This window comes from Vicia villosa, unplaced genomic scaffold, assembly GCF_029867415.1.
Source record: "Vicia villosa cultivar HV-30 ecotype Madison, WI unplaced genomic scaffold, Vvil1.0 ctg.003892F_1_1, whole genome shotgun sequence".
Taxonomy (NCBI): domain Eukaryota; kingdom Viridiplantae; phylum Streptophyta; class Magnoliopsida; order Fabales; family Fabaceae; genus Vicia; species Vicia villosa.
In genome coordinates, this window is record NW_026706330.1 from 140,047 (window position 1) to 153,320 (window position 13,274).

At 34.4% G+C, this 13,274-nt stretch overlaps 2 protein-coding genes across 2 annotated transcripts; one reads left to right on the top strand and one right to left on the bottom strand.

Annotated features, from left to right (window-relative positions):
- Positions 1 to 3,005: 3,005 nt before the first annotated feature.
- Positions 3,006 to 7,238, top strand: LOC131641634 (probable methyltransferase PMT15). Its single transcript, XM_058911934.1, has 6 exons — positions 3,006 to 4,147; positions 5,325 to 5,535; positions 5,642 to 5,942; positions 6,144 to 6,536; positions 6,759 to 6,836; positions 6,916 to 7,238. Exons 1-6 carry the CDS (start codon positions 3,398 to 3,400, stop codon positions 7,136 to 7,138), a joined length of 1,956 nt encoding a protein of 651 aa, XP_058767917.1. The 5' UTR covers positions 3,006 to 3,397; the 3' UTR covers positions 7,139 to 7,238.
- Positions 7,239 to 7,356: 118 nt separating this feature from the next.
- Positions 7,357 to 12,083, bottom strand: LOC131641635 (plant UBX domain-containing protein 9-like). Its single transcript, XM_058911935.1, has 10 exons — positions 11,914 to 12,083; positions 10,031 to 10,092; positions 9,392 to 9,902; positions 9,212 to 9,295; positions 9,025 to 9,117; positions 8,725 to 8,934; positions 8,528 to 8,647; positions 8,241 to 8,384; positions 7,978 to 8,034; positions 7,357 to 7,714 (listed from the first exon to the last, which is right to left on the bottom strand). The coding sequence occupies exons 1-10, from the start codon at positions 11,995 to 11,997 to the stop codon at positions 7,607 to 7,609; spliced, it is 1,473 nt and encodes a 490-aa protein (XP_058767918.1). The 5' UTR covers positions 11,998 to 12,083; the 3' UTR covers positions 7,357 to 7,606.
- Positions 12,084 to 13,274: the final 1,191 nt, after the last annotated feature.

Here is a 13,274-nt window from a genome sequence, read left to right on the forward strand (position 1 = left end):
TCGGAGAGTGAAGGAAGTAGAGAGGTAGTAGTGGTGGTGGTGGTGATGGTGATGGTGGAAGTGATGATAGGAGTGACGGTTGGTATTTATGGAGTGTGGTTGGTATGTAGCTTAGTCCCACATCGTTTGCTACAAAACCAGAATTAGTCTTTATATACCAATTAAATATATGAACATATGAGTTAAAAATAACATGAGAGGAATGGGCAGCTGGCAATTATTGAGGTTCAAATTTAATATTTTGTTAAAAATAATTTATTAAAACGTACAAAAAAAAATTAAATAATTTCCATGTCATCAAGTAGCTTTTGCCACATCACCAATTAAATCAAAGCCCAGTCGGCAAATAAGGTAAAAGGGTGTGGTAAATCCAAGATTTGTGTTTTATAAGGGGTCTTTACTAAATTTTTTTTTCAGGGGGCGTAAACCAAAACTCGCTATATTGGCAGGGGGTGAAGTATATTAAACCCTATATATTATTGTAGCATTGTAACTCTAATGAATCACAAAAATATTTAAAAAATATATAATTGCTCTAAAGTCGCAGAGGTAGACATCATTTGTCGAACTATGTTAATAAAGATCAATCATATTCATTACTTTTCACTTTCGTTTCTCTTTAATCCTATATACTCATTACTATTATTATTTGAAATCTTGGTGTACACCCTAAAATTCTTAAAGATGATTTCCAAGTCGGATGAGGAACATATGTTGAAGGTGGGATCACATGCAAGGGGATGGCATGTAGGATTGGGACTAGGATGTGTGGTCGGATACAGGGAAGAATGAACCTACTCGGAGCCGGGACGTGAAGTCGGGCGAAGGAAAGAATACCTTAGGCCCGGGGCCGATGAGCGAAGTCGAAGGGAACAAGACACGTGTCTAATCGGAGGGCCGAAGTGCCAAGTCGGCACGACGGTTACGGTAGTCCAAAAGATGCATGTAGGTTACAAAAATTAAATATGGAAGCGTTATACCCCCATGATTGCGACGATGGACGTTAGGAAAGCTCTTTTAATACTGTATCTAAAGGATTGTTGCCCAATGAATACAGGAGGGGAGGGTTGAGTAAAAAGGCGAATCTTCCATAGAGGAAAGGACGAACATTACATAGAGCATACAAACACACACAATAGCTTCGAAGGCATATAACAGCTGCAGCCTAGCCTCATTTGCTTCAAGAAGGCTATCAAAAGGTGTTTGACAGAAACACTTGGTATCCGACTTTGCGACCGACTAATCCAAGAGGATCAATCACACCATCCACTAGAGAGATACCGTTTAAAGCTAGAGCAAAGCTCTATATGCACTTAGCATAATTCAAACTTAAGATTTTGAGAGGAGTACACTCTCAATACCCAAGCCTCCACCACTAGACCAATCCTTAAGAGTTTTATATACTCATTATTATTATTATTATTAAAAGGGAAATGCTAACAAGTGCCCCAGGGGCACTTGTTAAGAGTTTAAAAAGGTAAGCAATAATTTAATGTTTTAGAAATGGAAATAACAGACTTTTTTAAAGAATAACAAAGTTTGTTTTATTGAAATAACATGTATGCAATGTATTGGATATTGAAATAAATCATTTATTTAAGGATTTTTTTCTTTATATGGAATGCTTAAAAAGTGCCCCTAAGGCACTCGTTAGCATGACCCTTATTAAAATACTTGAAAACTAAACATGATTATTTTCACAATAACACTTAATGTGCACAATGTATAAAATGAAAAATAAATTTGATCCATGAGTAAAAGATCCAGGCCGTTAAATATATAAAGTTGATTAAGGCTCTGTTTGGTAAAATATGTTTTCGAGCTTATAGCTTATGTCTTATGTCTTATAAGCTCATTTGATAATTTAGACCTGTTTGATAACGGTCTTTTCATCACGAGCTTATAACTTATTTTACTAGCTTATAACTTAGGGTCTGTTTGGTAAAAATAGCGGTTGACTAATAAGCTAGCTGATAGCTTATAGCTTATGACTGATGGCTGATGACTGATGACTTATAGCTTATAGCGGATGATTGAGACTGATAGCTTATAAGCTAATTTAAGTGTTTGGTAAAATTAGCGGTTCAATTAACTTATAAATGTAAAATGACATAAAAGATATTTAATATATATTTATTTTATTTTAAATTAAAATAAATTATAAGGGTTAAAAATAGATTTTAATTAAAATAATAGGGATAAAAAAGGAAGAAAAAATGATAAGCTATAAGACATAAGCTAAAACGCTATTTGAAATAGCGTCTGGAAAATAAGCTATAAGCTAGTAAAATAAGCTATAAGCTCGTGATGAAAAGACCGTTACCAAACGGGTCTAAATTATCATATGAGCTTATAAGACATAAGACATAAGCTATAAGCTCGAAAACATGGCTTACCAAACAGAGCCTTATTTTCCAGACGCTATTTCAAATAGCGTTTTAGCTTATGTCTTATAGCTTATTATATTTTCTTCCTTTTTTATCCTTATTATTCTAATTAAAATACATTTTTAATCCTTATAATTTATTTTAATTTAAAATAAAATAATTATATATTAAATATCTTTTATGTCATTTTACATTTATAAGTTAATTGAACCGCTAATTTTATCAAACACTTCAATGAGCTTATAAGCTATCAGTCTCAACCATCCGTTATAAGCTATAAATCATCAGTCATCAGCCATCAGTCATAAGCTATAAGTTATCAGCTAGCTTATCAGTCAACCGCTATTTTTACCAAACAGACCCTAAATATGTTTCAATTTGAACATTTCTACTCAAATATGAAGAAAAGATATTAATTACACAATTCCAATAATAATATTTCATACATTAGATTCTCTAACCATATTTTAAGCCATAAGTTAACTTTTTCTTTATATTAAAGCCATGTGATAGTAAGATAATTTTAGAATAATTAACAAAAGGACAAAAGCCACATGATAAATTCTGTTCTTACCGTTGCGAATCTTGAACATATAGCGATGGACTGTAGGATGCTGTTAGGTAGTTTTAATTTTGCTTCAATTATGTACTTGGGCAGATGTTTTATTGTGGATGCCCACCACATGGCTGTTTTGGCAAAAGCTGTTGGTTCAAACCTTTGGTTGGGGTGCCTTCCTGCACCTGTGGTTGTTTCTGCTGTTGCCTAGTTTGGCTTAATGAAATTGTGTTTCAGTCAAAAAAAAAAAAATATCCATTGCACACACACTCTATCCAAAAAGAAAAGACAAGCAGAAACACAGACAGCGGTCTATTTAATCAAATGACTATGCAATAAACCAACCAACCACCACTGACACCCAATCTTCAAACTCAACTCATCCCTTAAACTCTTCAACCTTTTTCTCTCTATCACTCACTCTTATGAACTGAACTAGAAAAAGAAGAAGAAAATGGTTAATAACTTTGCAACACTACTTCACAATATCAAATCCAAAAAGTCAAACAAATTGTTGACCAATCTTTATTTTATCACCTCTGCATCTTTTCTATGCACCTTCTTTTACCTCTTTGGTCTATGGCATCATTATCCTTCCACCACCGTTATCTCCGCCACAGGTTACTCCACCACCACCGCCACCTCCGCCACCGGAGCTTCAACATGCTTCCAGCCCGACAACAGTAACAACACTGAAGCCAAATCATCACTATCATCATCACCATCACCATCATCATTCATCAAGCTAGACTTCACTGCCAGTCACCACCTCCCTGATCCACCACCAACCACCGCGCGTGTATCTCACCTCCCTCCCTGTGATACCTCTCTCTACGAATACACTCCCTGCGAGGATCAGAAACGGTCCTTGAGTTTTCCTAGAAAAAACCTTATTTACCGGGAGAGACACTGTCCCTTACCGGAGGAGATTCTCCGGTGTAGGATTCCAGCGCCGTTTGGTTACCGGTTAACATTGCGGTGGCCGGAGAGCCGTGACTCGGCTTGGTATGCTAACGTGCCGCATAAGGAGTTGACTGTGGAGAAGAAAAAACAGAATTGGGTCCGGTTCGAAGGGAACCGGTTCAAGTTCCCGGGTGGCGGAACCATGTTTCCACGTGGCGCGAGCGCGTACATTGATGATGTGGGGAAGCTTATCAATCTCAAAGATGGGTCTATCAGAACCGCTATTGATACCGGTTGTGGGGTACGTATCTTAACTCTTGAATCGTTTTTCTGGTTTTCTGTTTCTTAAATTTCTGAACCGGTTTTTTTGTTGAACCGGGTGGTTCATTTTAACTTCTTTACCTATGAGGTTTTGCCATTTTTCGTAGAAATACTGAACTCGCTCTGTACAAAATGTTTTGGGTAAACTTCGAAGTTGATCTAATTGACTCAGATTTCTCAGTTTCTGTTTTCGTTTTACCTCCTTAATTTTAATAGAAATTGTTGCAAATACATTAATTAATTTTACTTTTTATTTTAAGACAAATTTTTTAAACGTTGATTTCTTAATTTATGCCTTAAAGCAGACTTTAGCATTACCTAATATTAATAAGGATTTAGTGGAAATACATCAACTACTTGTAAAACAATTTTACACTCTCAATAAAATCATAATTGACACCGACAATGCATTACCTTTAAGCTCTTAATAATATAAACAAGTATTATTACAGTGTCAGTGCACTACCTTTAACGTCTTATTAAAATAATTTAAAGAAAATACTAAGAACCAAATTCGATGGCACTGTGACAATAATCTTTACCGTTTAATAAATTATACCATACACGAATCTTATGTGTATTCCACCAAAACGAGATTCTATAATTTCCAAAAGATAAGCTAAATCAGCTTTAGCTTTCATGTTTTTTGTTTTGTTATTAAAAGTTATCTTGCTACATAACTCCTCTCTTTTAAATTAGAGATATGTTATGTAGTTACTGAAATCTTTAAGCAACGACAAAAACACCAAAGTTGTTTTGAGATATTATAACGGCTTGATTCCGTGAAATACACGTCAAGTTGGTTTATGGTACAACTTATTAAAGGTTAAAAGTTATTGCCACATGTGTCGTCATATTTTGTATTGTACTATTTAGCATTTCTCAATTTAAAATTGGACTTATTGTTTTGCATATTTCTCTTTGGAATGTCAAATATTTCTATGAATCTATGTGCTCTTTATTGGATCCATTAACATCTTGTATAAAAAAATTGTTCTCACATCTATTAACATCACGGGAACGACACAACGGCACGAGAATTTGTACATATCATGTGCTCATCCAATCCAACGAAAAATATTACACAAACATTAATGCTTTTTAATTGAGGCTCATTATTTTGAAAGACAAGTTGCAATTTATTGCTATATGATCAGGTTGCAAGTTGGGGAGCGTATCTTTTGTCACGTGACATATTGACAGTGTCATTTGCACCAAGAGATACTCATGAAGGGCAGGTTCAATTTGCTCTTGAAAGAGGTGTTCCTGCATTGATTGGAATTCTTGCTTCAAACAGACTTCCTTATCCTTCAAGAGCCTTTGATATGGCTCACTGCTCAAGGTGCCTCATTCCTTGGGGCCAGCATGGTATTTTACTTCCATAACAAGAAACTGTTTTCGCGTTTTTAAGCATCTAGTTGGTGTGTGAATGTGATAATAAATTAGTTTTTGTTTTGGCGATGCTGATTGGCAGATGGAGTATACTTGACTGAAGTAGATAGAGTACTGCGTCCGGGTGGATATTGGATTCTGTCGGGGCCGCCGATAAACTGGGAGAGACACTGGAAAGGATGGGAAAGGACTAAGGAGAGTCTCAACGATGAACAAGATTCAATTGAGAATGTGGCAAAAAGTTTGTGCTGGAAAAAACTGGTACAAAAAGGTGACCTTGCTATATGGCAGAAGCCTACCAATCATATGCATTGTAAAATTAAGAGAAAAATCTTCAAGACTAGACCCTTCTGTGATGAGGCACAGAATCCAGACATGGCTTGGTAATAAATAAGACTCTTCTTTTCTTTCAGCTTTATTATTCATCTGGTAAAATCATTGGTAGAACAATTAGTTAGATTAACATGTTTGGCTGATAGTTATGAGATTATGTAACTTTCTGAACAAGGCATTGAGAAAAAGTTTAGTTTTATACTCACTCTTACTGCCAAAAAGAGTTTAGTGGTGAAAGTTTTTTACTGCAGGTACACGAAACTAGATACATGTTTGACCCCACTGCCAGAGGTAGAAAACATAAAAGAAGTTGCTGGTGGTGAATTATCAAAGTGGCCAAAGAGACTAACTTCAATTCCCCCAAGGATTAGTAGTGAAAGTTTGAAAGGAATAACATCAGAGATATTCGAAGAAAACACTGAGTTATGGAAAAAGAGAGTGTCACACTACAAGACACTGGACCCTCAGCTAGCAGAACATGGAAGATATAGAAATATTCTTGATATGAATTCTCACATGGGAGGCTTTGCAGCTGCACTAGTTGATGATCCTGTGTGGGTCATGAACATTGTTCCTGTTGACACTGAAATCAACACCCTTGGTGTCATATATGAACGCGGACTCATTGGAACCTATCAAAATTGGTATGTATGTTCATAACTTTTTATATAGTCATGGACCTAACACTAACAATAGCTGCTTTATGGAGAGAAAAAGTAGTTCAATTATTGTAGCATTATCTGTTACACAAAAAGTTTCTATCATTATTTTTGTCTACTACTGTTTCACAGATTCTATTGTCTAATATAGTATTCAAAGCACGTGGTAGTTAAAAGTGATCACTTACTATTTTTGTCTTCTGATAGGTGTGAAGCCATGTCCACTTATCCTCGAACTTATGACTTCATACATGGTGATTCAGTTTTTAGTCTCTACCAGAACAGGTAATGATAGGAATCAATTAGATGAACTTATCCTCAAACTTATGACTTCATACATATTTATCGAATTAATGTATCACAGATGTAGTATGGAGAACATTCTTCTAGAGATGGACCGGATTTTGCGGCCACAAGGTGGTGTAATTTTGCGCGATGATGTAGATGTGTTGACGAAGGTGAAGAGCATTGCAGATGAAATGCAGTGGGATGCAAGAATTACAGATCATGAAGACGGACCTTATGAAAGAGAAAAGATACTTGTAGCAGTCAAGCAATACTGGACAGCTCCACAAGCAGAGCAATAACTAGTATGCTCGTATTCATGTCAAAATTTTCATAGGAATTCAATTCTTTCATAGCTCGAATTTTGCTAACGGTGCTTATAATTGATATTTGTTCATTAAATTATGGCTCCTTAACATTTTGAGGCTTATCGATCATTTTTAAAAGTTCAGATAAGCTAAAAGCTACTGGAAGCTGGGCTCTAATCACTCCAAATTGTGATCAATGGTGCACAAAGAGATAAATTAAAAATAAAGCTCGATTAAATGGTAAAAAGTATGTTCGACAAACAGCCAATTCTTTCAAACTCAAATATAATAACTGACAAGTAGCGAGATCTGTACAGACAAGGAAACAACCACCCTGTTGTGTTCAACAAATATCATTTGTCTCAAAGATATTGTTAGTCCCTCAAAAAGCCAAGTGCACACCCTGATAATTTTCTGGGTTCTAATTAAGGACCATCGGTTACGTAATAGAAAATATGAACACTAAATCAACTCCAGAAATAAAGCCTCATTCTTGTTGTTAAGGCCTACTTCATTCAAAATAGCTGAACTATCATTAATACTATATGCACGTCGCGGGTATGACTTTACCTGTTGAAATAGACAAACAGCGATTGTTGATCAAATATGCATCTCAGTCAAATAGAGATCAGTGCTAGTCAAATATAATCATCGGCCAAGATAATAGTCTCCAAGATACCAAAATCATATACAATTGTATTAATTGTATGAGAAATAAACACTTAACAACAGATTAAGCCACTACTGGACAACACCTTTTGCAACGGCGTGACATAGTAAAATAACATAAAGGTTTAATGATAAATCAATTGGGTAGGACAAGAAACACTCACAACTCTATAGGTGCCTGGCTTCACTGATCCATAAATGTCTATGAAATCAAAAAGAAGCTACAAGGTAGCAAAATAACAAATTGTTAGCAATAACAACTACTTCATAACTTCATAGGTATGCCATCATAAATTAAGGGACAGATAGAAAAAAATTGTTGCGACTTCCCTTCCTGTTTCAGATTCATATCTCACAGCTGAAGAAAGCATTATTTGGTCAAGATAATGAAGAACCAACTAAGAAATCATCTTAACAAAGTCTTTACCTGAAGCTTGTCAGTTTTGAAGAAACGTCGTTCACAACGACCACCGTCCGGCATTCGCACAACAATAGTAATTGCTTTTTCATCGCCTAATGGCGGTTCATTTGCAAGCATAATATTTTTTGTATCAAGTGTTTTCTCCAATTCCTGCAAAGAGGTAAACATAATTCAGTACTATTCTAAAACCAATTGGAAAGAAATTTCTGGTCAAAGCAATATAAGAAACAGCCATAAGAATCGGATCCCATAGAAAAAGCATGGGTTGGAGGCAAACTCGGCAAATGTATTACCGTTCTTTCAAGCATCTTTTTGTGTGATTCTTTTTCCTTTGAAGAATGGGTTTCAGCTTTTCTGAGAGAATTCAATTCTTTTTGTCTGTCAGCTAGCAGTGATGCTAAATAGTCAGCATCCTGCATACAATGTTGACACGTTATGTTATGCATTCATTGACATTGATCATACAGTTACTGCAGGCTAGAATCTAAACCTGTTGTTTTCTTAGCAACTGAGTCTCAGACAATGATTGAGATGCTGAACTGGATGAACACGGCCCCTTGGGATCTGTTTGTTTTTCTGAATTATGTTGTAGGTCAGGCAAAGATGAAAAATTGTGAGAACTGTGATTGGGAATTTCACTAAAAAATGCAGTTTCCATCAGCAATGCTTCCTTGAGCTCGTCGGAAGAAATATCACCCCACTACATTGAAAAATAAGGACAGAAGTGATTAACACACATGAGTCTTGCGCGAGTATATGAAAATTTGCTTCAAGTTTATGAAATACCCACCTCTGGTCTGATTCTACTGGTGTTGGTTTTCTCTCCCTCGGCTGAAAGTTGTTTCACGCGAAGCTCGCGCATTGCTTCCTCTTGCTCTGCAGTCTAAATTTGACGCACTTGGAAGAATCAGAAAGAAACATGAGGACAGTACAACAAATTGAGTTATACAATAGGAATAGTAAGAAAATTCTAAAACCTGTAAGGACAATGAAATAACATTAGCCAAATCATCATCTTCTGGTTGAAAATGACTTTGAGGAAGCCCATTGTCGGGCAAATCCTGAAATAATATTTTTTTCCCAAAGAGGTGAAAACCTTAGAAAACAAAATAAAAGTGAAATAAAAATATATATAGTTAAGTTTTATGCTATGTTACATTAGGAGCATTCCGTGAAGAGCGCTCTATGCTCTCCTTCTTCGAGGCTTCTATTGCAGCTTGAATCATTGCCTCCTCCGCATCTTGATCACGAACATTTGAAGCAGTTGACTGCGCTAAAGGGTAGTCATGCTGATAATCATTTGTTCGATAATACCCCTGACCATGAGATGATGAATTTCCACTCCTGTATGCACCTTCATAGCTCAATCCTTGTTGATAAGGCAACACAGGTGAACTATTGATCCCTGCGGGAACTCCCATCACCTCTCCTTGAGGAGAACCACGTGGTGATGCACTGCTCGAAAGCGTAGTAGAACTCAACCCATTACATACATCTCTGAGTTCTCTCCTATAGTTTGAGTCAAACAGTAGTGAAGGTCTAAATCTTCTTGCAGCGTTCAACAGAGGCGTAATTCCACGTGACCCGGCACGGTTTTGGTTGTTTTGATTATTTGCTTCAGAGTAATTATAGTGTGGGGTTGCAGTAGCAGCAGGATTTTGCTCTTGACTAGATAATAAAAAGGAAAAAAACTTAACATCTTATGTCTAGTAAGATTCCAACTAACAAAGACATTAACAATGAAAGGATATGAAAGGAAATAAAAGAAATTCTTTGTATGAACCACATTGCCATACATGAGCCTGTTTCCTTCGATAAAATGTGAATTCACAGCTTCATTTAGATTGCCTCCATATTCCTGCAGACAAAAATTTGAAAAGAAAAAAAAAAACTCCATAAGTTCCCTTCTTTCAATCTTCTTCAAACTCAATAAACACTACACCAACAACCAAATATTGTACATGTAATGCAATATTCGATAAATATTTCATAGTTATTTGGCCCCCTCAAGACCATGTTCCGCCACCACACATCATCCTCATCTCTAACATGTCCACCATGCTTATTTTATTTTCGTATTGGTTCTTTACTGTTCAACACTCCATTTCGTACAACATTGTCGGTCTTGCAGTTGTATGGTCAAATTTCCTCTTTAACTTGAGCGGTATTTTTGTATCATATAAAATATTTGAAACCTTCCTCCATTTAAGCCACTCATCTTGATTACGATGGTTTACTTCTCCTTCTATTTCACTGTCGTTTTGTACTTTACAACAACAATAAAGTTTATCTCATTAAGAGGGTCGGCTACATGGGCCAACTTCCGTCATAATATTCTATAAATGAACATGCTTCTATCCAAATTGTTAATCTCAAGGTTTTTTTTATAACTTCTCTTATAGTTTTTCAAGGTCTTCCTCCTCTTCTAGTTTTGTGACTCCTCTCCATCTGCTACTCTCCTTACCGCATAATCTATTGATTTTTTCTCTACATTCCTAAACCACGTAAGTCGATTTTATACTTTAAACCCAAAATATTTAAACCATGGAAAAGAAAAGAGTTGTGTTAAGTCTACAGGAATAAACAAATGCAACAATTATAGTGTTATGGATCGGTCAAAGGCCCAAATAAAGAAAGTTCATCAGCTACTCTGAAACAAGGCCCAATAACTATTCTACCCAACTGTATACCTATATGCAAGTTACACTCACACTTTCTATACTTCACTCTATTCATTTTTAGATTCACTCACTAACTTTGACATTGAAGTGCTAACGTTTGCAGATATAAATTTGTGTTCAACCGCAAATTTGCAACACCGAACCATAAATCCATCAATTCAATTCACCCATAATTCTTATTCCTATCCGGAACATATAGTAAGGACTAAATTAGTAAATTCTAATTCTTAATAGTTTATTTTATTGCCTGTAAAATTTATTTAAAAGATTAAAATAAAAACAATCAAATGGAAAAATGCAAGGACTAAATATAAAATTAAAGAGACTACAAATAAAATTATAAATATTTGTGATGAATAAAAATAATAAGTTACTCTTTTTTCCTAAATTATAAATCTCTTTCAAATGCTACATTCATATTTAAATAAAAGACTTGAATTTTTTTTGTTTCTTTTCATAAAATCTCTCTTAATTTTTAATTGTAATAATTATTTTTATTATTTTTAATTATACTATATCTATTTTTGTAAATTGTTATTAATATTCTAATATAAAAAATTGAAAAATTAATACAAATTGTAAGCAAATTTAATTGCATGACTACTTTTTTTCAATTTATGTGATTTTTTCAATGAAATATTATATTTATAGCAAAAATTGTCTATAAATTTAGTAGTAACACAATTCCAAATTACTAGTTACTCCCTCCCTAAATTAAGTGTTTCAGCTAAGATACTTATTTTTCTCGTATTATTTGTCTCTTTAAATATAAAATTAGTAAGAGCATTTTAACAATACAGCTAATAATTTCTTACAAACTACTCCTAGTCAAATGCAACACTCAATTTTTCAAACAATTTCAATGTGAAAAAAATAAATTGTAATGATAAATGAAACTAGAAAAAGTAAGGTAGCAACGGTTTTAGTCTAAGATCAGATCAGAAAATTGGAGAGCATGAATGTGAATTGGAAGGTAAGAAGATGAGATATGAGATTACCTCTAATTTCTGAACGGCGACGAACTCAGATGCGCCGGTGATTCTCATGAAGGTTGCGACGGCTTCCGGTGTTGGCGTCGTCATTGCGCTGAAAATGTGGAATTCTTGAAAGCTTGTTTGTGTGGAGGAAAGGAGAAAGGATGGAGAGTGTTTAACTAGCGCGCGTAGGAGAGTGAAAGTGTATAGTATTATCGATGTGCGCGCCACCTTTATTCAATTTATATTTAATTTTTCATAGGTACGGTTCATTTTTGTCGGATTTGTGTTGACAAACAAGGCATGCCTGCCACCTATAATGGGTGAACTTGGTTCTTATATTAACATTTTATCTAAACTACTAATAGAGTCGTGCGTTCCACGGGTTCTGGTTTGAGACGCGTATTTATTTCAAATGTATATTTTTAATATATATTAAAAGTAATTAATATTTTGTAGAAAAAAATAAGAATATTAATTATTAATTTGTGTCTAAAAAAATCAAAAATAAAATTGAAAGCACTAAAATTAAATTGTGTCTAAATAGTCTTTTATAATTTCTTGTTCCCGTTAATATTCAATATTGTGATCAGTAACTTCATGTTCCCGTTAATATTCAATATTTTAATCAGTAACTCCAGGTTCCCGTTAATATTCAATATTGTGATCAGTAAGTTCATGTTCCCGTTAATATTCACTATTTTGATCAGTAACTTCATGTTCTTGTTAATATTCAATATTTTAATCAGTAACTTCAGGTTCCCGTTAATATTCAGTATGGTGATCAGTAATTTCATGTTTCCGTTAATATTCAATATTTTAATCAGTAACTCCAGGTTCCCGTTAATATTCAATATTTTAATCAGTAACTCCAGGTTCCCGTTAATATTCAATATTTTAATCAGTAACTTCAGGTTCCCGTTAATATTCAATATTATGATCAGTAATTTCATGTTCCCGTTAGTATTCAATATTTTGAGATATTACAACTTAAAATATTACATTCCCGTAGCGGGTTGGATATGAGAACTGACATGTGCGTTCGCACGGGTTGGTACGGGACGCCCATTTGTTTCAGATGTATAGTTTTTAATAGAAAAATGTCTGGTACCCGTGAAAAAATAATAATTGAATGTAAAAATAATAAGAAAATATTTTGATCAGTAATTCCATGTTCCCGTTAATAATCAATATTTTGATCAATAACTTCATGTTTCCATGTACAAAGATTATTTTTGTTTAGGTATCGTTATAAAAAATATATGGATCAATGATAAATTTTCGTGTATAAAAATATTTAGACCAATAATAGATTTTTTTCGTATATCATTTTTTGATAAAAAATATTGAGATCATAAATACCATTTTTTTTTTAAATATTTAGA